General features: G+C 34.4%; 4 protein-coding genes across 4 annotated transcripts; 1 reads left to right on the top strand and 3 right to left on the bottom strand.

The window, feature by feature from the left end:
- Nucleotides 1-3,472: 3,472 nt before the first annotated feature.
- On the bottom strand, nt 3,473-5,854 carry LOC130970855 (5'-adenylylsulfate reductase 3, chloroplastic-like). The gene is made up of 5 exons (XM_057897058.1): nt 5,630-5,854; nt 5,386-5,544; nt 5,163-5,286; nt 4,181-4,982; nt 3,473-4,063 (listed from the first exon to the last, which is right to left on the bottom strand). The coding sequence occupies exons 1-5, from the start codon at nt 5,709-5,711 to the stop codon at nt 3,833-3,835; spliced, it is 1,398 nt and encodes a 465-aa protein (XP_057753041.1). The 5' UTR covers nt 5,712-5,854; the 3' UTR covers nt 3,473-3,832.
- A 1,353-nt stretch (nt 5,855-7,207) lies between these two features.
- On the top strand, nt 7,208-9,176 carry LOC130970874 (lactoylglutathione lyase GLX1-like). The gene is made up of 7 exons (XM_057897073.1): nt 7,208-7,462; nt 7,544-7,668; nt 7,749-7,813; nt 7,903-8,115; nt 8,196-8,243; nt 8,480-8,740; nt 8,906-9,176. Exons 1-7 carry the CDS (start codon nt 7,374-7,376, stop codon nt 8,945-8,947), a joined length of 843 nt encoding a protein of 280 aa, XP_057753056.1. The 5' UTR covers nt 7,208-7,373; the 3' UTR covers nt 8,948-9,176.
- A 287-nt stretch (nt 9,177-9,463) lies between these two features.
- On the bottom strand, nt 9,464-14,751 carry LOC130970862 (arogenate dehydratase/prephenate dehydratase 1, chloroplastic). The gene is made up of 11 exons (XM_057897069.1): nt 14,118-14,751; nt 12,973-13,040; nt 12,799-12,891; nt 12,491-12,691; nt 12,260-12,340; nt 12,082-12,177; nt 11,459-11,536; nt 11,297-11,386; nt 11,151-11,218; nt 10,695-10,776; nt 9,464-9,925 (listed from the first exon to the last, which is right to left on the bottom strand). The coding sequence occupies exons 1-11, from the start codon at nt 14,410-14,412 to the stop codon at nt 9,869-9,871; spliced, it is 1,209 nt and encodes a 402-aa protein (XP_057753052.1). The 5' UTR covers nt 14,413-14,751; the 3' UTR covers nt 9,464-9,868.
- A 3,240-nt stretch (nt 14,752-17,991) lies between these two features.
- On the bottom strand, nt 17,992-18,813 carry LOC130934028 (uncharacterized). The gene has a single exon (XM_057863619.1). It carries the CDS (start codon nt 18,811-18,813, stop codon nt 17,992-17,994), a length of 822 nt encoding a protein of 273 aa, XP_057719602.1.
- Between the last annotated feature and the right edge of the window lie 1,954 nt (nt 18,814-20,767).

Here is a 20,767-nt window from a genome sequence, read left to right as displayed (position 1 = left end):
TCACCTTTTCCCATCCCAGTCCAACCCAAGAGAAGCAAAACATAAAAGGAAGAAAATCAAAATTTTTCAACACCCCAAATTCAAAATTCATAATTGTCAAAACCAGACCCATCTATCTCGATCGAAAGCCTAGCAAACTAACCGATTTTAACCCAAATTGATGAACCAACAAATTTTAAAATATTTGGACCCGTTTGGAGCTCTTTTTTTTCCTCTAACCTAAAATGGCATTGTTTCTTTCTAAAAAAAGAAAAAAAAAAATCTAAAACGACTAACAAAGTTTTTATTTCCAAAAAATATCATGCCTAAGAGTTTGAGATGACCTTCTCCCAATCTCACATAGTAACTTAGAGAAGCTCACACAAGATTTTAAAAGATAGCCTGCAATATGTGAACAAAACAAAATAATGTTAGATAAATTTCTTATTAAAATTAATATTTTATGATTATGATATAAGTATGGTTTAATTTTTTTGATTGTGATATATTATGGTGGGAATCTTATGGACGTAGAGCATCAAATTTGTAAAAGTTAGCGATTGGTGTTTTGAGTCAAATTTGTTGTTCAAATTGTGAGCTTAACTAAAATATTTTTTAACACATTCATTCAATGAAGAAAAATCTGTTAGAGCATAAAGAATATAATGATCTTATTTATGTTCATTACAACTTAAGATTACAACAAAGAATTTTTTTTATTTTCTTTCTTAAAAGTATTATTTTAAATTTTTAGTCATCATAAGAATAATCAAGTAAATTGATAATATAGGAATCAAATGAGAAAGCAAAGTGATAATTCAATTTGTCTTGATGCATTTTAGGATTATTTGGAATGGATATTGAAAGATCCACCACCATTTTTAATTCTTAAAGAAGTTGATACTTTATGAAATGATCTTTCAAATATGTCTTTTCAATTATTTTTAGATGATTTAGATATATTTTTTAGGGATGATTTTAGTATGCTTTATAAAATGTTTTACCTTATCTTTGACTTTGATTTGTGAAACATTATTCAAATGCTAGATCAATTGAATTTAAAAGATGATCGAGATGATAATTGAGCTAATAATAATTATGTGAAAAATGCAAATCAGAATGAAACTAACCAGAATGTAGCTCCACATTTTTCAGATGAAGAAACATACCCAAAATTTGAAATTACTCATTGAATATAATTCATGAATTATTATTTTTATTGTGTCAAATTAAGATATTAACGTAATTGTATTGACAAATTTTATGTTTATTTTCGTACTAAATATTTTTAGAATTTAAAATATAATTTTTATTAAAATATTAGTAAATATATGTATTTTAAATTTTTAATTATTTTATATTTTTTATTTATATGAAGTCGAATTAACTTATTCAACGAGTAATCCACCGATTAAACTAATAATTTCAGTAATCTCTAGTAACATGACTCATTGAATCACCGTTTCGATTCTATCAATTATGTCCAAATTCTTCCCTTTCCTCTTACCTGAAAATAAAAAAACGCCAAAAGATGAAACCGATTATTACTTCAGAAACGGAAAGCGTAAAAAAAATTCCTAAACAAAAAAACTCTCCCACCATACACAGACCTAAATGCAACAATAATGAAAAACAAGAAAAACAGGGATAGAAGAGGGGTTACAAATGAGCGCTTACAAAAAGAAGGGTGATTACAGAAAAAGATGAACAAAAAAAAGAATAAAAAGAAAAAAGGAGGAGGTGATTGTGATAAAAATGTTTATTCTGCTGTTGCTATTATTGTTGTTGGTGTTGAAAGAAAGGAAAATGCAGAAGAGAAAAGAGAGGCAAATTGTCTTTAAAAAATTTGTGACTAATAAAGACAATTTTAAAATTAGATTAAATGTTAAAAACGATTTTGAACTTAAGAAAATAATATTAAGAACGGTTTCAATATTTAGACTAATTCATAAGGATCAAAATTATAATTAATCCATATTTTTACTACTGTCACCTCAAATCTATCATCTACCAAAAAGGTTACAATGCTAGAATGTCATAATAATTACATTAAGTACGATGAAAGTCAAGGTTGCTATTGAAGTACAAATTGTCATGAGCTGTTTCCGATTAAAATCTGAAATAATGGGATCCTAGGAGCCAAAAGAAGTGGATTCCACTAGCAATGTGTAAAACCAGTAGCATATACAGCATGTAAATAAGTAAATAACTAAATATAATGCAGCACTTTGTCGGATCAATTTTATATTACCCAACACTGATCTGGGTCTGGGTCCCGCTACATAAGTGACATGAAATGCCAAGACTCAAAACATTGGTTATTTTGATATTCTGCATTATTTTCTTGTCCTTGCTAATTCATCGTCAGATTTAGATTTTCTAAAGTTTAAATTTCACTTTAGAGAGTAAAATATGATCTCTCACCATTGATTTTATAAGTGGGACTAAAAATAAATATGAAAGAAAAACTATTCAAAGATAGAAGATCACATTTTACTCTTTAAAATAAAATTCAAACTTATATAAAATCTAAATCATTATAATTGGGAGCAGCAAATTTGTCCTAATTGGATGTAAAACAGCAAAGGGAGACTAATAATGGCTGTGGGTAACAAGTGTTAGTTGGAGAAAGTGAGCAAAACCGTGAAACATCATACACAGGATGTGCATATGGTATTTCTGACACCACACTGCTATTTGTGCATCCAACTATGAACTGCTGAAATGCCAGATGCAATCTTCTAGCTGGCACTGTAAAAACTAAAAAGGGTCCAAATTTAGGGAAAATTTAGGAAAAAACTCAATTTTTTTTCAAGTTTAGGTTGCCATCTTTCTAGAGAAGTTGAGACTCTTATGTAACTACAAGTCCAAATATTTGGGTTTATAAGCTTTGATAAAAAGAACTGCAACTTTCCCTCTCACAATCAATGTTGGTCAGTAACTAGCACAAGAAATAAAATAATACGGGCAAACTAGTCTTTTAACCCACAATCTAATACCATTTTTTGGGTCACGATAATCAAATACTATTGGTTTGTTTTCTTAATATGTTGTTGTGGACGATGGACCCTGTAAAGTTGGCTTATTATCTCCTCTATCTTGATCTTTGTCTAATGAAATGAAATACCTTGTGCTATAAAAGGACTTCCAATTCAATACACTATTACCTCGAATTGCGTAAAAAGAAATTGAAAGCCACATCAGAATAGCAATGTCATAAACATTGGTTCGAGTCAATTACTTATTTAGTTACTGTTATAAAAGATAATTTCGAAAAGACAATTAGTCAACTGAAGATGACAAAAATATTTTCTTATAAAGATACTTTATTTAAAAATGTAACTTATTTATTTAGCCACACCTTAAATAAAGACAACACTTTTATAAATATCAATATCTAACCATTCAATCCATCATCTAAATGTCAAAAAAAATATATTTTTATATAAAAATAATTATAAAATATTCATTATAATATACACCTTTCGAAAAATTTAAGAGAAATAATAGTGCCATCCAAAATTTCAATAAACTTCATTAGTTTAGAGAGTACAACGCATACCTATAAATCACTTTACCTAAAACAAGCCAGTAATCAACAACTCCCACTACAAAAGACTATTATATTGCTACAACCTTACTTTGACTGAGAACTAAAACTATTCAAATACATCACACTTTCAAAACTGAGGGGATCTTATTCTGCTAAACTAGAGTCAAAGCTTGCCATTCCAACTCCAACGAATTACCTGAATCTTAGAATGAATGATAATCTTATTTCAGGAAGGAACTTTGAACCTATACAACTAAGTTGAATTACAACCAAGACAAATAATAATTTCTTGATGAACACTCATCGCAAGGCATTGACGAATGCCATCAACGAATCAACATCTCTTTTCTCCGAGGTATACTTTATTGGCCGAGATGAATACTTGGGGAAAAATAATATTGTAGGGAAGCTTCCTAACTGCAGTTCACGCTTTGCAAATGCTTTCTGGTCTCCATCTGCATTGAATTTTCCAACCTTCACCCCTGATCCTGATAATTTCTCTGCCAAATCAATATAAGACTCCTCCATAGCCTGTTGCAATTTGGTAGAAACATCCCGTTATACAATGAAAAGTTAAAGCCAAAGAAGCCAAAACAGAAATAATCTTCAGTAACAGTATTCAATATTCAATAAGGAATTCTTGATTACCTGGCAGAAGGGGCACCATGGCGCATAAAGCACAAGAAGCCACGGCTCTTTACGGATCTCCATTTTTGCCAAATTCTCAATTCCAGTCCTGCTCAAGTTGATCACATTTGGGGTGTTGAAAATGTCAACAACAGTGGAAGTGTCATTTGCATTGGCAACTCCATTAAGCTGGGCAGCATCATCCTGTTTCAAATTTCCTTTGTGAAGACCACACTCTTTAGCCTTGGCATCCTCCCACCACCACCTCCCCTCCCTTTCATGCTGTCCGGGTAAAACCGCCCTTGTGCACGGCTCACAGCCAATGGAAATATACCCTTGTGAATGCAAGGAATTAACAGGCACATTCATGGTCCTAAGGAAGTTCCATATGTCATGCCCTTTGACATTTGCAACAGGGTTCCACTTTACAAGGCTGCCAATTCCACCATCCAATCCCTCAAAAACAGGATCAACCTGAACAACAGGTATTTCAGACCGAGTACCGGGTGACTGATCTTTTCTCTGCCCAGTTATCCATGCTTTAAGGCCCTTGAGAGCCCTCCTTAAGGGCCTCACCTTCCTCACTCTGCAGCACTCTTGATGCCCATCCTCATAGAATGAGAAGAGCCCCTTGCTTCTCACCAGGGCCTGAACCTCAACTGCATCCGGGAACATGTACTCGATGTGGATTCCGTAATGCTTCTCAACAGCATCAAATAATCTGTAAGTTTCTGGGTTGAGTCTACCAGTGTCAAGACTGAACACCCTAAAGGGTCGACCCGTCAAATGCGCATACTCAATCAAAGCAACATCTTCAGCACCACTGCAAGATCAAAGCCGCAGAATTAAAATCCTAGATAGCACCATTATATTTGAATCTAAAACTATGCATTACAAATTTACAACTTTCAGGAACAAGAACTTCAAAGTCCAACACAAATTAAGCTATATTCAATAACAAGACCATTCGAATAAATAATTTGTGGGAACAAAAAGTGCTTACCTGAAGGCAATAGCAATATCATTGCCAAATCTTTGGAGGGCTTTATCCATTATTTCAAGAGGAGAAGCATTCTCAAGGTCGAATGCCAATCGTTCATAATCCTCCTCTTCAGTGTGGGTAACCTCTGCAAAGTTCACGGGGAAGCAAAAATTCAATGATAAACAAGATAAGTGGGGAGCTGAAAACAAAAATTAATTTAGCATTTAGAAACAAGGGCGGGTACCGGAATCAACGATAGTTGCAGCGAGAGGGACAATAGAGTCATTGCGATTAGGTTCAGCGTTGAGGGGTTTCAGCAATCTCTGTTTTTGGGACAAATTAAGAACTCCATTGGGGCGTGGTTGAGGCCTCTCCAAAATCCTAATCGAACCGATTTGCGGAGCTGAATTTACAATTCAATTCAATTTAATTTGAAAAGAAAAAAACAAAGGAAAAAGACAGAAATTTAAATTGAGAGATTGGATTACCTTTGGAGTCAGCGCGTGGAAAGGAAGAAGTAGAAATGGCAGTGGAAGAAGAAGAAGGAGCAGCAGCAAGAGAGAGGGCCATTAGATTATAGATTAGAGATTAGAGAATGGAATGTAATGCAATGTAATTAGTGATATATATATCTTAATCTCTTATTCTGATCCAATTGGTTTCGTTTAATCGTTGGATTAGTTTTAATTTTGTGTTGTGTTGGGAAGTTCGTTAGCTGGTCTTTACCGTATTTATAAATGAATGGAAACAATGTTAGAAATGGGTGGCGGCCTTTCAGGTTCATTGAACCTGGACGCTTTTTTGGGAATTTTGCGCACGTGTCATGCACCCTCCATTGCGCTGCATGACTCATCCCTTCCGTCAGCTTCCGCAAGGATCTTCTTTTGTTTATTTATTCTGTGTTTGATAGATACTCCATACTCCTATTTTAATATCTTAATATTATATTCTTAATAACTACTCTAGCAAAATCCATATTATTATTCAAGTGAATCACTTTCCAAGGGAAAATGATTACATTCTAAGTTGGATGGAAGGTCAAAGCAAAGTCTTCGGATGTTTCTTTCTTTCTTCCTTTGTAGAAAAGCTTCTTTCTATTGGATTATACGTGCAAGTTGCTTCGGCAATTCAAATTAATGTTGCGGACCCGGCCTTAATTAATTATTAACTACTGATTATATTAGTGTGGTGTGCTGAGTGCTGACATGAGTGCTTACCACTTACAAAACGCCAGAGTTTTTGGTCAACGGAATGAATTTCCTCAATTGGGCTGTATGCGGACTGTTGTTCAGCCCAGTTCGTAAATCCTACCCACATCTATCAAATGGGCTTAAAATGTATAAAAGGTAGCCCAAACTAGAAACATCAGCAATGCTTTATATTCTGAGACACTTCAGTCCAAACACAATGCAACAACAAAAATTAAAAAGCAACAATATTCCCTGACGACTTGACCTACAATACAAAGGCAACTTTATTTTCTTTACACAAAGTCACCAATACACCAACTAAAGTGTTTTTCAGTTTTTGAGATCTACCCTACAATACTGTTATCAATTTATCATTATAACAAGCTAAGTCCTCATGACCCGAAAAAGAAAAAAAAAAGCTAAGTCTTTATTCATTTCATACATTGTTAAACCCGCATCATATGTTAAAACGGTTGAATCTATTTACTGAAAATAAATATGAAATAAGGTGTTGAACTAGTTATATTTAACATTGCTAAAAAATATTGTTCCTCTAATATTTTTTTGAATAAAGTATATTTTTTATTTTTAAAATTTGCCAAAAATTTTAAAATATTCTTAAATTATATTTTATTTTAATTTTGTTTCATAAGTTTTTAATTTGCATCTAATGTATTCTTAACAACTAACTTTTCAAAAAATTTTAAGTTCAATCTAGCAATATTAATTGTATAGAAAATATATATATATAAGCATCATGTCATTCACGTGTACAAAAAAATTGAATGCGATTGAAAAGGATGTGCAAGGCCAAGGGTTGAGAGGCAGGCACGATGTGTCCATAACATTCAACGGATGAATTCTTGGCTAGAATTGTATATACGAATTAGCAAATCATGGATTGCCAAGTGTCGTGGCATTAATTCAGTGAATTATGAAGATAAATAACGGCAGGGTCTTTCCATTGACCAGTATAGTAGTTTCACTACTCACTCACTCTTACTGGTTAGCTTGTCCTGCACAGAAGCTGAATTGAATTGATATGGCTGATTTGTTGGAATGGCCGAAGCAAGATAAGCGCCGCTTACTTCATGTGGTTTACCGTGTTGGTGATCTTGATCGCACCATCAAGTAGGTTCTTTATTCTGATATGTAATGTAACTTGCTTAGTCACAGTACAATGATGAATGAGATTTCTTCACCGTCTTTCAGGTTTTATACTGAATGCTTTGGAATGAAGCTTTTGAGGCAGAGGGATGTTCCAGAGGAGAAATATGCCAATGCTTTTCTCGGATTTGGCCCTGAAGAATCTCATTTTGTTGTGGAGTTAACATATAGTATGCTAATCTATCTTTTCCTTTTCTAGCTTGTGTTCTCTCACTATATGTAACCTTGTTTTAAAATCGTTTATTCTCAGATTATGGAGTGAGTTCATATGACATTGGAGATGGCTTTGGACATTTTGCTATTGCAACACAAGATGTGAGTTACCAGCCAAATCTTCAACTGATTTCTTCATTGTGATGTGAAGAGAGCGAGTCACGTTGCCACATTTGTGTTCAATTTTGTAGGTATACAAATTGGCTGAACACATCCGGTCCAAGGGTGGAAATATCACAAGGGAGCCTGGTCCGGTTCAGGGAGGGACCACGGTCATCGCCTTTGTTAATGATCCTGACGGTTACACTTTTGGTCTCATCCAAAGACCTACCATCCATGACCCTTTTTGCCAAATAATGCTTCGTGTTGGTGACTTGGAGCGCTCAATTCAGTTTTATGAAAAGGTATTAGTCAAAATGCTGTATGTGATAATAATAATAATAATATGCTTCAATATTAACCAAAATGCTTATTATTGGTGCAGGCTGTGGGTCTTAAGTTGTTGAGGAAGGTTGACAAGCCTGAGTACAAGGTGAGGGCGCTTCTTGTTCTTGGAATTGATATTAGCAATGATGAGTGGAGATTCATATAGTTGTTTTCATGTGAAATTGATATTAAGAATCGTTATATGATTTGATATATTTGACTAAATTCTTATATAATAGTTATCAACTATTAACTTCACACGAAGATAACATTCATCGTAGCTTCAAGTCTAAGCAACTTAAAGTCTCTAGTTAAGTGATGTATTGTGTAATGTCACTACAGTACACTGCAGCACTTCTTGGGTATGGAGAGGAGCACGAAACAACTGTGTTGGAGTTGACATACAACTATGGTGTCACTGAATACTCCAAGGGAAATGCTTATGCACAGATTGCTATTGGTACCGACGATGTATACAAGAGCGCAGAAGTTGTTAGCGCCATTGCACAAGAGCTTGGAGGCAAGATTACTCGGCCACCGGGTCCAATTCCCGGCATTAACACGAAAATTACTTCTTTCTTGGATCCTGATGGATGGAAAACTGTAAGTTCATGTTCTTTTTTTTTTTATTTTCCTTAGATTGAGTTCAGCTGTAATATGCTCTCTTCCTTAACATGTGATCAAAGAAGTGAGGTTCTTCTTAGCTGTCCACATTTTCTTGTTCTGTATTTGCTTCCATTATGATTCATTTTGAATGAAATTTTGTAGGTCTTGGTTGACAATGAAGATTTCCTGAAGGAACTGAACTGAAGATCGTGCTTTAGTCCAAATGAGAACTCCTTGTGCTTTTTCTATGAATAAGTTGTTAGTATTGATCAGTGAACATCGTGTGTATCAGTGTACTTGTCTTGTCTTCACTCTTTAGTATGCTTGCTATTTAGCCTGTTCTGTAATAATTGACCCAAAAAGCACATTGCTATCAATATTTCCAAGCTATTTATGATTATAATCAAATGGTCCCAATCTGATATGAAAATCAAAATCCTTTGCTTCTGTTCAAGACTTGTAAAACATTGGTAATGAAAATTCCAAATAGCTCTCAATGGGATTCTCCATAGCATGATTTAGATCAACTCTCAATCAAGCTGGAAAGAGTTCCACTAACCTGATGCGTTTTTCTTTTTAAGTAAACTATTCAACTTTTGACTCCAAGATGGTCAACGAGTATGGAATTTTAGGTTAAAATTTTATTGTCATCATGTAAGCAATAAAATAAAATGTATATATAATTGCCGGTTCAAGGCTTAACTCTAACCAAAGAAGCAAAGGAAGAAGAAAATCTTGGGGGCGGCTTGGCCATTCATTTATTTGCCATCATGATGTTCGCTATTAATATCATATAATATAAAATAATATTAAAGGGATCCAAAAAAATGTAAATGAAAAAGAGGGTTTGAGGAGTTAGGTGTTAAAGGTGACAAACTATGATCTTTCAAGATGCCTTATCCAATCTGCTCTTGAAAACTCACTTTATGATACTCCAAAGCACCTCCTTAGGAGATGAAAAAAGAATTTTGATAGAGGAAATGCTCTTAAATGATGGATACTTTCTCCCCATGTCTCTCTGATTCAAGATGAAACTAACTCTGCCAGTAGCCGCTTATGCCAAGATCAATGACACTCTGAAATGTACAGCATGCACAGTTGCTCCTATTTAAGCCATTTATGATTCTATAAAACTGTATCCATTGGATAACAACCAAGAACACGAAGAAATCTTGCAAATTCCTGGGGAAAAAAAAAAGATGATGTTACTGATAACTTGAGTTTCCCTTTGAAAATTACCTTTGAAGATAGATAAAGTCAACACAGAAAACATGTCAATATTATACCTTTTGCCAAGGCATAGTGAGGACAGGTGGGACATACAAGTTTTGTAATCAAGCATGGATGCAGTGTACAGTAGGAATTTTAACAATGTATCATTCATGCAATTTGATGTGGAAGGAGAGTTGAAGTTAGCAGTGCAAATTTGTCAAACTGATATGCTACCTAACCAAAATAAAGGGCCAATAGATGGAGCTTTCCTAGCAACTAGCAAGTAGCAGCGTTGTAGTATTTGCTGTTGGATCAGGCAAGTCAAGAAATTAATAAACTACGACCAATCGCGGATGTGTGATATTGATTCTTCGGTGGAAGGATATATGATGGTGATTTTTCTACTACATATTGCTCCCTAAGGAGATATATACATCACTCTTTTGGGAATTTGCAATTAAAAATGACAAAGATGTCTATTCATATATCTAAGAGTAATAGATAGTGATAATTTGTTAGCAAATAATTATCATAGTTATTTTACTTAACTACTGAAGTGTGACATTCATTTATTTATTATTTCTTTTCTTTCACTTGACATCTAATCAATATACTTTTTGCAAAATTTGCATTTCTTGTTAACTTATTCATTATCAATAATTGAATATATATATACCCCTATTGAGAATTGGAGAGAAAATTAATTTGGCAAGGAACACAACTTGAGTTGTTAAGATACCTGCAAATGTCCTAAGGCATATTGTGATCGGGGGTCTGCCATCGAGGCTTCAAAATCAATGTAGAAGAGGTAGTCAAAGTACCTGGGGTAAAAAAAGTAAAAATAAAAAAACTGTTAGGCCTAGTTTCACAAGATATTTGTATTACCAGAATCATAATATTGTAACCACAAAATAAAACTAAATAACTAAACACCAATCTCTAAACATTTTCTTTTCAATTTTTTAATCAATGACTAGGGAAATAGGCATTTCAGAATAAAGCTATACCATATTTGATAATTTAGTGATTTGGACTGACAAAGAGGTTTTTGCATATCATTCACATACTCCCACTATCTTCATAATGTTGGCAAGATATGTATGCACTACTGGTCAATTTGCATCTAAACTTAAAAGTTTACATACTGAATTATACTACATCAAACATCAGTTAGGAAACAAAATCCACTACTCACTTAGCACTCCCTTCATTTGAATCATCAACAACCCGAAGTGGACGCTGCTTTAGCGGGCGACTCTCTATCTGAATTTGGAACAGAGAAATAAGAGCAATGGCTGTGTCTTAATTTCAGATTTTCAAAAATCAGTTAATATAGTTCACCTTTGACAAATTAATATTCCTCATAGAAAAAACTGCCAAGGCTTTGAAAAGTACACCAGGGCCTTCTTCGAGACTGAACACAATGCTAGTCTGAGACAAAACTCACGAATATATCAGCAAAATTTATAACTAAATAACTATAAAAAGATAAACTATTTTTACCTTGTAGGGCCTGTCAGTTCCTGGGATTATAGGATCCCTTGCAAGGATCAAGAAACGAGTAATATTTACATCATCATCCTATCAAGATGGCAAATGAATCAGCTCAACCTAAAACTCTTCATTTGATAGTAACAACAGACATTTTTTTTTTCTCCTTTCTTGTGGTTACAACAAACTATGCTTTGCAATAAGAGATAAAAAGTAAGGAGTGACCATAACAAATCATTTTAAAGTATCCTTAATGAACACTGTAATAATTAAGCAATTTTGTGAACGAGTTATAGTTCCTTTTGTCAACACTTCAACTGCTATCACGAAGCAAACTGCTGCCTTATTAATTTTATTCTTGGAACACTATCAATTATTGGAAAAAATGGTCCCAAGTCCTATACATCAATCAAAGGGAAATGATTATCTGTCATTTTTAAATATTAGGATAAAGTAATACTGATAAAACAGTAAATAAACATTGTCCAATCTCAGCTCAGATAGGAAACGCTACTCCTAACCATAGTGAAAATAACCTTTGACTCAAATTCCATGCAATAAGAACCATGTGATTTAAGAATGCAAAAAGCTGAGGCCTCATGTTTTCTGTGCTAAAATATTTCACGAAGTCCTACCTGAATTCCTTCTGCAAGCACATCAAGGCCATATATCTTTGCAGCTCGGCAACTTGCAATAGCTCCAGTATCTCTTACACAATCCAAGGCCACTGTCTGTCCACAAGATCCTACTTGTTAGGACATGGTACTATAAATGATCCTGATCAATGCTGACCAAGGAAATTTTACAATATACCTTAGCTGCAGCTGCAGTATCAGGCGAACCAATTTTAACGACACCTAAATCATTAAGCATATTCTCACATTGTGCTAGAGCCTGCACATAAAATTATTTCTCTAAGATAAACTGTTTGGCTGCTTAAAGCATGACCATGTGTACTCCATTCTGTTCTCGGAATAGGTGACCTAGTGCATAAACTCCAATTGATCTTAAACATAAAAAAGAACCATATGTAATATAGCCAACCTGAGGATGACTCACAACAGCTTTGAGCTCCTCCTTTCTTACACCGGGCAATCCTAAGAGGCAGTGGCTAACTTGCAACTGCACCTCCCCAACAATATGCAGCCTATGACGAAGAAGTAGGTCATAGTTACGGTGGATGCTTCCACCAACAGAATTTTCGATGGGTAGAACGGCTTTATCCACCAACCACAATTCAACTGCCTACAGAGAAGAACACAAATATATCAATGCAACTTTGCAGCGGTTAAAAGTTAATGTGTCAAATGTGGGGCTAGAGAGAGAAGACATAATAAAACAAGAAATAGAACCTTGAATGCAGCTTCAAATTCGTCACATGGCACAGTCTCACATTTTGGATATGCTTTCAATGCTGCATCCTCACTATATGCTCCTGGAAGACCCTGTATCAAGCAATGAACAGGTTAACAAATTTAATGTTGCCATAAACATTTTACTTGAAAATAAGCTATACAGAATTATACCTGATAAGCCACTCGCACCTTTGATCCATCTCTTGGAGAAGAAGAAACATCAATTGCTGTCAATGGCCCTGCAATAAAGAAAGTCATATAACTATGCTGAAAGTAAGAGTAAGACAGGAAAGAAGATTTTACTGATAGGATAAAAACAATAGTTGCATCCATTATACTATGAAGTTGTGTTTACCTGTACATGCATATGCATATAACCATGAGTGCATGGTTTAAAGTGTTTTTTAACGGATAGGATACAATGTTATAGTTAAAAGCATCAAATTTAAGCTTAATTACTCTACTGTAGAAAGCAAGATCAAAGTTATACTTAACTATTTATTATATATCATATGAAAAATATTTATTCTTCATACTATTATGCTGAGTCAATATGTTAGATTGTCAGCACAAGTCCTCTATTACTCACCAAAATGACACTACATGAAATGATCATGGTTAACCATTAAGAAACTTTGGAATTCTATGACACACTTAATTTATCCCTTTTGTACATAATGTTCAATCACAAATGTCAGACTTGCACCAAAACACCATGTGTTTAAAGGGAAGAGAACATCAAAAACAGAAATAATGCAGCTGAGAGAGATGCCTTGGGGGGATAAAGTAAACTGAAAAGTTCATAATATGGCATGTCATCTCTTATCCAATTACCCCTCTACCTACCATACCTCTTAAGCTCTCTACAAATTTTAGCAAACAATAATTCAATAGCATATGAATATCATTCAACTGCGAGTACCATAGTAGGAAATTACAATAAGCTCTTCAAGAAACACCAAATCCATTAACAGAAACAAGAGACATTACAACAATCATGTGCAACTGTGCATCCAACATAAATTGGGGGTCTCAAGTATATTGAAATAAAATATTGGAGCCTAATTTGTGATCATAATAAACATAAAATAGAAAACTTTGCTCAATGCTGGTATCATGTGGTTAATAAGCAAGACAATTCTATGAGAAACAAAATAATCTTTCAAGCCATTACCCCAAATTAAGACATAGCAGCCAATAATCACAATTTGATTACAGTTACAACTCAATGGTGGCAGAACAAAAGAATTCTATTAAAAGACAAAAAGACAAACTTGAAAAAGAGGGAGACAAAAAGTTAAAAACTTGAAACTCACTAGGAAGGAGGTTTACATCCTTGTGAAAGGCCTTAGAGTCATTGTAGTGAGAAGCATCAGCAGCAAGAGATGAGTCAACCAAGGGGACAGTTGGCTTCTCATCTTCAACAGGAGTTAGAGCTCTCTGAGCCACAAGACCCAAACTAGTACAACAACATTTCCAATTGCAGCACTTGTCAAGGTCATACCTTAAATTCAGGCCCCCAAAAAGGCCACAATTGGAATCATGAGAACCCAATTGAGGATAAGAAGAAGAAGAAGAAGGACAGATGGAAGCAGAGGCCTTAAGAGCCATCAAAATGAAAGAAGAAAGCTTGGAGGGTCAGGAGACAGAGATAGAGAGAGGAAGAGGACCCATGAGAATCAGAATGGTGTGTTTAGGGGGTTGGTGAGTTTTGGTGATTCACAGCATCAAATAGACAAATACATTGTTGATGATGGTTGGCGCCTCTGGACCCCACACAAAACTATGACCTCAACCCGGCAATGTATGAAGAGATATCACAAGTTCTGTTCTGTGGATTGAAGAATGTGAATGTTAGTTAATTCAACAATGAAGAATGGTAGAGTCTGAGAAACACAGGAATTTACAAAGAGAAAGAAATTGAAACAGGTAGGTGAGCTGAACGGTGACCACCTACACACACACACGTTTTCTAGTAAAGTCTTAGGATTGTATTAACAGGAACGCATGTCTGCCATTTGTTGAGCCTTTGTGTTAACAAAAAATAAACAATACTTAACTAGATTTTCCTACAATGTGTTTTAACTTTTAAGAATACTTTTTAATTAGGCAATAATAAAATTGTTTTTGAGTTTTTCAATAAAAGCAGCTTTTTCGTTTTTAGTATCTTAACATATTTGTTAACAAAATTCTTAGAATAATAATTTCTTTTCATTTTGGTTTCTCACTGTATTTTTCATCCCGATCAAATAAGAATTAATATATCGTAGATTGAAATTTTATTTAAGATTTTCTTCTCTTCATTATAATAATAATAACTGTCTTTAAATTTTCAATTCAATAATAATTGTATATAACGTAGTATTTGGATCCAAGAGGGGAGTCAAATTACTGAAATTAGGTAGAGGCAAAATAACATTTTGCTTTAGCTTAATTTTCTTCTTAGATACTATATACTATTTTAACTGTAACTATAGTATGCAAAAATTAAGAAGAAAACAGAATAATGAATATATGACTGAAAAACTTAAAAATGTATATAAGATTAGACTGCCATCTAACAATAATAATATTTACTACATATAGTAGAGATTAAAAAAAGAGTTTGACATACAGATTTTACTCCTAGAATGCTCATATAATTCATAAAAAAATATATTTTACTATTTGTAAAACTTGAACTTAATAATTTTCTTTTAGAATGTATGAAAATTCTCATCATGACTAAATTCAAATTTATTTTTTTACACATTTTTAATTTATTAAAAAATTATTCAGATAATATAAATAATAACATTTTACAACCAAACAAAATACTTAATTAAGTCTAATAAAATATTTTAAATTCACGCGCGCACATTCTTCACCATGTCGCTCCTCTTCTTCTTCTTCTTCTTCACCCATGTCGCGCACATTCTCCTCCTTCTCTTTCTTCGTCATCTTTCGTGTTCGTTTTCGTTATCGTCGCGTCACCACCACCACCACCACCTCCTCCTTCTCCTCTTCCTCCTTCTTTTCTCATTTGAATTTTCTCTTCTCCTTCCATTCCTCCTCTTCCTCCTCATCCTCCTCGTCTATCATCATCATCATCATCATCATCATCATCATCATCATCACCGTTATTATTATTATCAATATTGCGTATTTTTTGACATCAAATTGATGAATCGGCCAAGTCTTAGAAAGAGACAAACTAAGAACCGTGCGAATAGTCGCTGGTTTGACTACCGGACTAAACGTCTCACCACAATCCACGCCCACCTGTTGAGTTTTACCGACACCTACAAGATGAGCTTTATGCCTCTCAAAAGAACCATCAGATTTTTCTTTATGAGCAAAAATCCACATAAACTGAATGACATTAACATTTGGAGGACAGAGCACTAATTTTCACGTCTTATTCTCAATAAGAGCATTATATTCATCATCCATAGCCAATTTTCAATTCGGGTCACGAAGAGCAGACACAGAATTACGGGGTAAAGAGGATTTAGACACTGATACAAGAAGGTTGAAAGACTTTTTTGGCTTAGAAATCTCATGTTGACTCCTAGTAACAGGTCCTGTGAGTAGACTAGATTGAGAGATTGGAGTTGGGCGAGGAAGAAAGATAGGTGGGAGAGTAGAAGTTGGGCTCGGTAAGATGGGCTCAGGAGAGGTAAAAAGGGGTGCGACCGGGGAGTTTGTTGGAGTAGTGAGATGATGGACCACATAGGGAGATGGCCCATCGTCCAAAAATCGATAAGTATGATTTTGAGGAGTATGTACCTTTGCAAAGGGAAATTGCGTCTCATCAAATAAGACGTGACGGCTAATGATGATATTTTTAGATGACAAATCAAGGCATTTATACCCACAATGATGTGAAAGATACCCCAAAAAAATACAAGGAGTTGACCGTGGTTGAAGTTTATTTATGGTTGTAGAGGGACTAAGAGGATAACATAAACACCCAAACACCCGAATATGGAAATAAGTCGCATCCTTTTGATAAAGAATGCGAAGAGAAGATTGATAGTATAATAGTTTATGAGGAAGAATATTGAAAAGATAAGTTGCTATTTGTAAAGCATGATGCCAAAAGGAAGGAGGAAGGGAAGCATGGGCCAATAAGGTTCGAACAATATTGTTAATTGTATGAATTTGTCTTTCGGCTTTTTCATTTTGAGGGGATGTATGAGGACATGAAAGACGAAACTTTACAAAAGTCCCAAAAGGGGCCATTATCAAATTCTGTTCCATTATCACATTGTATATTCTTTATGTCCCGCTCAAATTAGGTTCGAATAAAGGTTTTGAAATTCAAAAATATGAAAAAAGTTTGTGATTTTTGCGATAAAAGAAATGTCCACAAAAATTTTGAATAATCATCCACAAACAGGACATAATATCTATGACCCGATGAATTCAAAATAGGTGACGTCCAAAGGTCACTATGTATAATATCAAATGGCATAATAGTACTAGAATTTGAAGCATAAAATGACAACTTAATATGTTTTTCAAGAGGACAAGAATGACAAATACGAGTGTCTTTAATTGGATGACATTCAATAAATTTATTCTTTCTGAGAGAGCTCAAAACAGATGCTTTCGGGTGACCCAAACGGTCATACCAAAGAGATGGTGCTAAAACAGCAAAAGTAGATTGAGAATGGACTGAATTTGTGATGGGATAAAGTTCACCTTGACTTTCACACCGCATTACCGGCCTTCCCGTCTGAAGATCCTTCATAGAAAACCCAAATAGATCAAATTCAATAGAGACAGAGTTGTCAGTTGTAAATTTTTTTACGGATAACAAATTTTTAACAAGATAAGGAGCATGAAGGACATTATGTAATTGTAAAGGAGGACACGAGAAAGACAATTTAGTGTGACCGTAGCCATGAATTGGAATTGATTGACCATTACCAACAATGATACCATGTTTATTGCACAGATTGAAATAAGACGTGAGCTTACCTTGTGCGGATGTCATGTGAGAAGTGACACCGGTGTCCATGTACCAATTTGCATCTGGAGGAGTGATACCAAGAGTATGCATTGCGGCTTCAATGTCTGTTGGAGTTGGACTGCCATGTAGGCCTATTGGGGTCTGGTCCCAAGTATACCATGGTGTGGTTGATGCTGCTATTCATGAGTGGGATTGGTCCATGCATTAGAAGGATATGGACAAGGAGGTATAGGTCAAGGAGCCCAAGGTGCCATCCAGGGCCATGGCTGCCCGCCATACCATGGAATATTGATTGGAGGTTGCTGACCTGTTGGCTGCTGCCCAATACCACGGTTGTTGCTTGTGCGTATACTCCCCTTTTCGCCTCCACAACCACCATTGTTGCTGCGATTTTTTCTTCCATTATAACTGCGGTTTTGGTTCCTCTTCCTACCAGTATTATTGCGGTGGGAAGATGCATGATCAGAAATATCATGAGGCCCATTGGAATAACGGGCAACCATGCCTGATGAGGAGCTATGTGCCACCTTCTTAACAAGGTCGACCTCTTCAAGAGTGAGCATTGAACGGGCTTGATAGAACTGGGGTAAAGGATCATTTTGACTAATAAGAGTGACTACACTATTGTAGGGCTCGGTGAGGCCAAAGACCAGTTGAAGAACAAGTCTATTATTGTTGACGGGAGAGCCAACATTCTTGAGTTGGTCCGATAGAGATTTGAGATGTTGACAATAAGCAGAGATATTTGAAAAATCTGCCATGTCTACATGAGTAAAGTCATACTCAAGGGTGACGGCACGAGAGTGTCTGTTATCCTGAAATATGTCACGCAGTTTATTCCAAGCTTCCATTGCCGTGGTGTCGGGTTCAAGAATTGTATATAAAAGATCATGAGATATAGTGGCGTAAATCCACTGTAGAACCATAGCGTCAAGAGTTGACCAAAGTTCTTTCTCCTCCTTTGTTGTAGGCATCTTTTCTTTGTCTTGCTTTGGAGGAATAATATGATCAATTACTCTATGGGATCGTGCGTGAATCTTAAAGAGTCTGTCCATGTAGAATATTGTACGTTCTTCATCTCAAGAGTGATAGGAACATGGTTCTTGATGTTGGATACAGCAAGAGCAGAATGAAAAGAATATTTTGAATCAGACATGGTGATGGAGAAGTGAGGAAGAAGAAGAAGAAGAAGAAGAAGAAGAAGAAGAAGAAGAAGAATTTGTTATCCTGGAACATGTCACGCAGTCTATTCCAAGCTTCCATCACCGTAGTGTCGGGTTCAAGAATTGTATGTAAAAAGATCATGAGATATAGTGGCGTAAATCTAATATAGAACCATAGCGTCAAGAGTTGACCAAAGTTCTTTTTCCTCCTTTGTTGTAGGCAGCTTTTCTTTGTCCTGCTTTAGAGGAATAATATGATCAATTACTCTATCGGATCGTGCGTGAATCTTAAAGAGTTTGCCCATGTGGAATATTGTATGTTCTCCATCTCAAGAGTGATAGGAACATGATTCTTGATATTGGATACAGCAAGAGTAGGATGAAAAGAAGATTTTGAATCAAACATGGTACGGTGATGGAGATGAAGAAGAAGGAGGAGGAGGAGGAGGAGGAGGAGGAGGAGGAGGAGGAGGAGGAGGGAGCAAAGCTGTGCTGCGGAAGACAGAGAAAAGTAAGGATCTTTTCCTAGGGCTCTGATACCATGAAAGAGATTAATCCCTTGCCTATTTCATTAGAATAATCTCTTTATATACACCAAATAGAAGAGTATAATTAGGCTATAATTAGGAAACCTAATCAGGCTATAAATCAAAAAATTAAATATACACTTAATAAATATGATATACAAAATCTGTCAGAATATATTTATCATATATTCTAACATTGATGTATTTTTTTCTTTTTCTCCTCTGATTCATAGTGATTTTGCAGCATTATATATTTCTTCTTCTTCTTTATTTGATTTTTTCTTGTATTTATTCTTGTTAAGGGAATAAAATAACAAGAATCATGAGAATGTAAAACAAGTAAGAGAAGATTAACAAAAAAGAAGATGATGATAATGATGAAGAAGAAGAAGGAGGAGGAGGAGAAGGAATTTGCTTGTGCGTCATCATTATTAAGTAATTTTGGTGCATTTTAGATTTAAATAAGGGAATGATACTATGTATACAAGTCTTTTTGTAACCAAGTTTAACCAAGTTGGTGTAAAGCCCAGCAAAAAAAATGTTATACATCACTACTCCTTTTTTTTTCGCACTTTCTGCAGCACACAAATTTTTGTTATATAGCACAAGAACTTATTGATACAACACACAAATTTTTGAAACATAACATATAAAATTTTTTACATAACACAAACTTATCGATATAGCATAAATATTTTTGCACATAGTACACAAATTTTCAAAACATAGCACATAGGTTTTTGCATATAGCACACAAATTTTTACTGTAAATGTATTTTATTAGTTAAATGAGTTAATATTCTAGTTATATAATCTTCTAAAAATTTCTGAGGTACAAATCAAAATTTTGTACTATGAATAATAGTGCATTTAGATTATAGAAGAAAATAAAATTGTGCACTAGATGCAGGGAAGGATTATACTAAAAAAAATTAAATGAAATTGAGTTATGAAAATAAACTATCGTATTCCCTACAACTAAGGACACTTATATATACAAGTTTATCTAAGATTAAGTCAAAGAACTAACTACAACTTCAATAGAATTTAACTACCTAAGAAACTAAGAAACCGGTTTAAATTTCTTGAATTTTTAAGTTTGTAACTTATTGTGATATATATATATATATATATATATATATATATATATATATATATATATATATATATATATATATATATATCTCAGTATCTTGTATACTACACGTATTTAATTGGTTTAGTATACAATTTTTTTATATAGTACATAAATTTTTAAAACATAGTACATAAATTTTTGTTACACCAAAATTTATGTGTTGTGCGACAAAATTTTTGTG

Source organism: Arachis stenosperma, chromosome 1, assembly GCF_014773155.1.
Source record: "Arachis stenosperma cultivar V10309 chromosome 1, arast.V10309.gnm1.PFL2, whole genome shotgun sequence".
Lineage (NCBI taxonomy): Eukaryota > Viridiplantae > Streptophyta > Magnoliopsida > Fabales > Fabaceae > Arachis > Arachis stenosperma.
The sequence above is the reverse complement of the archived record's forward strand: the minus strand, read 5'-3'. Positions and strand labels throughout refer to the sequence as shown.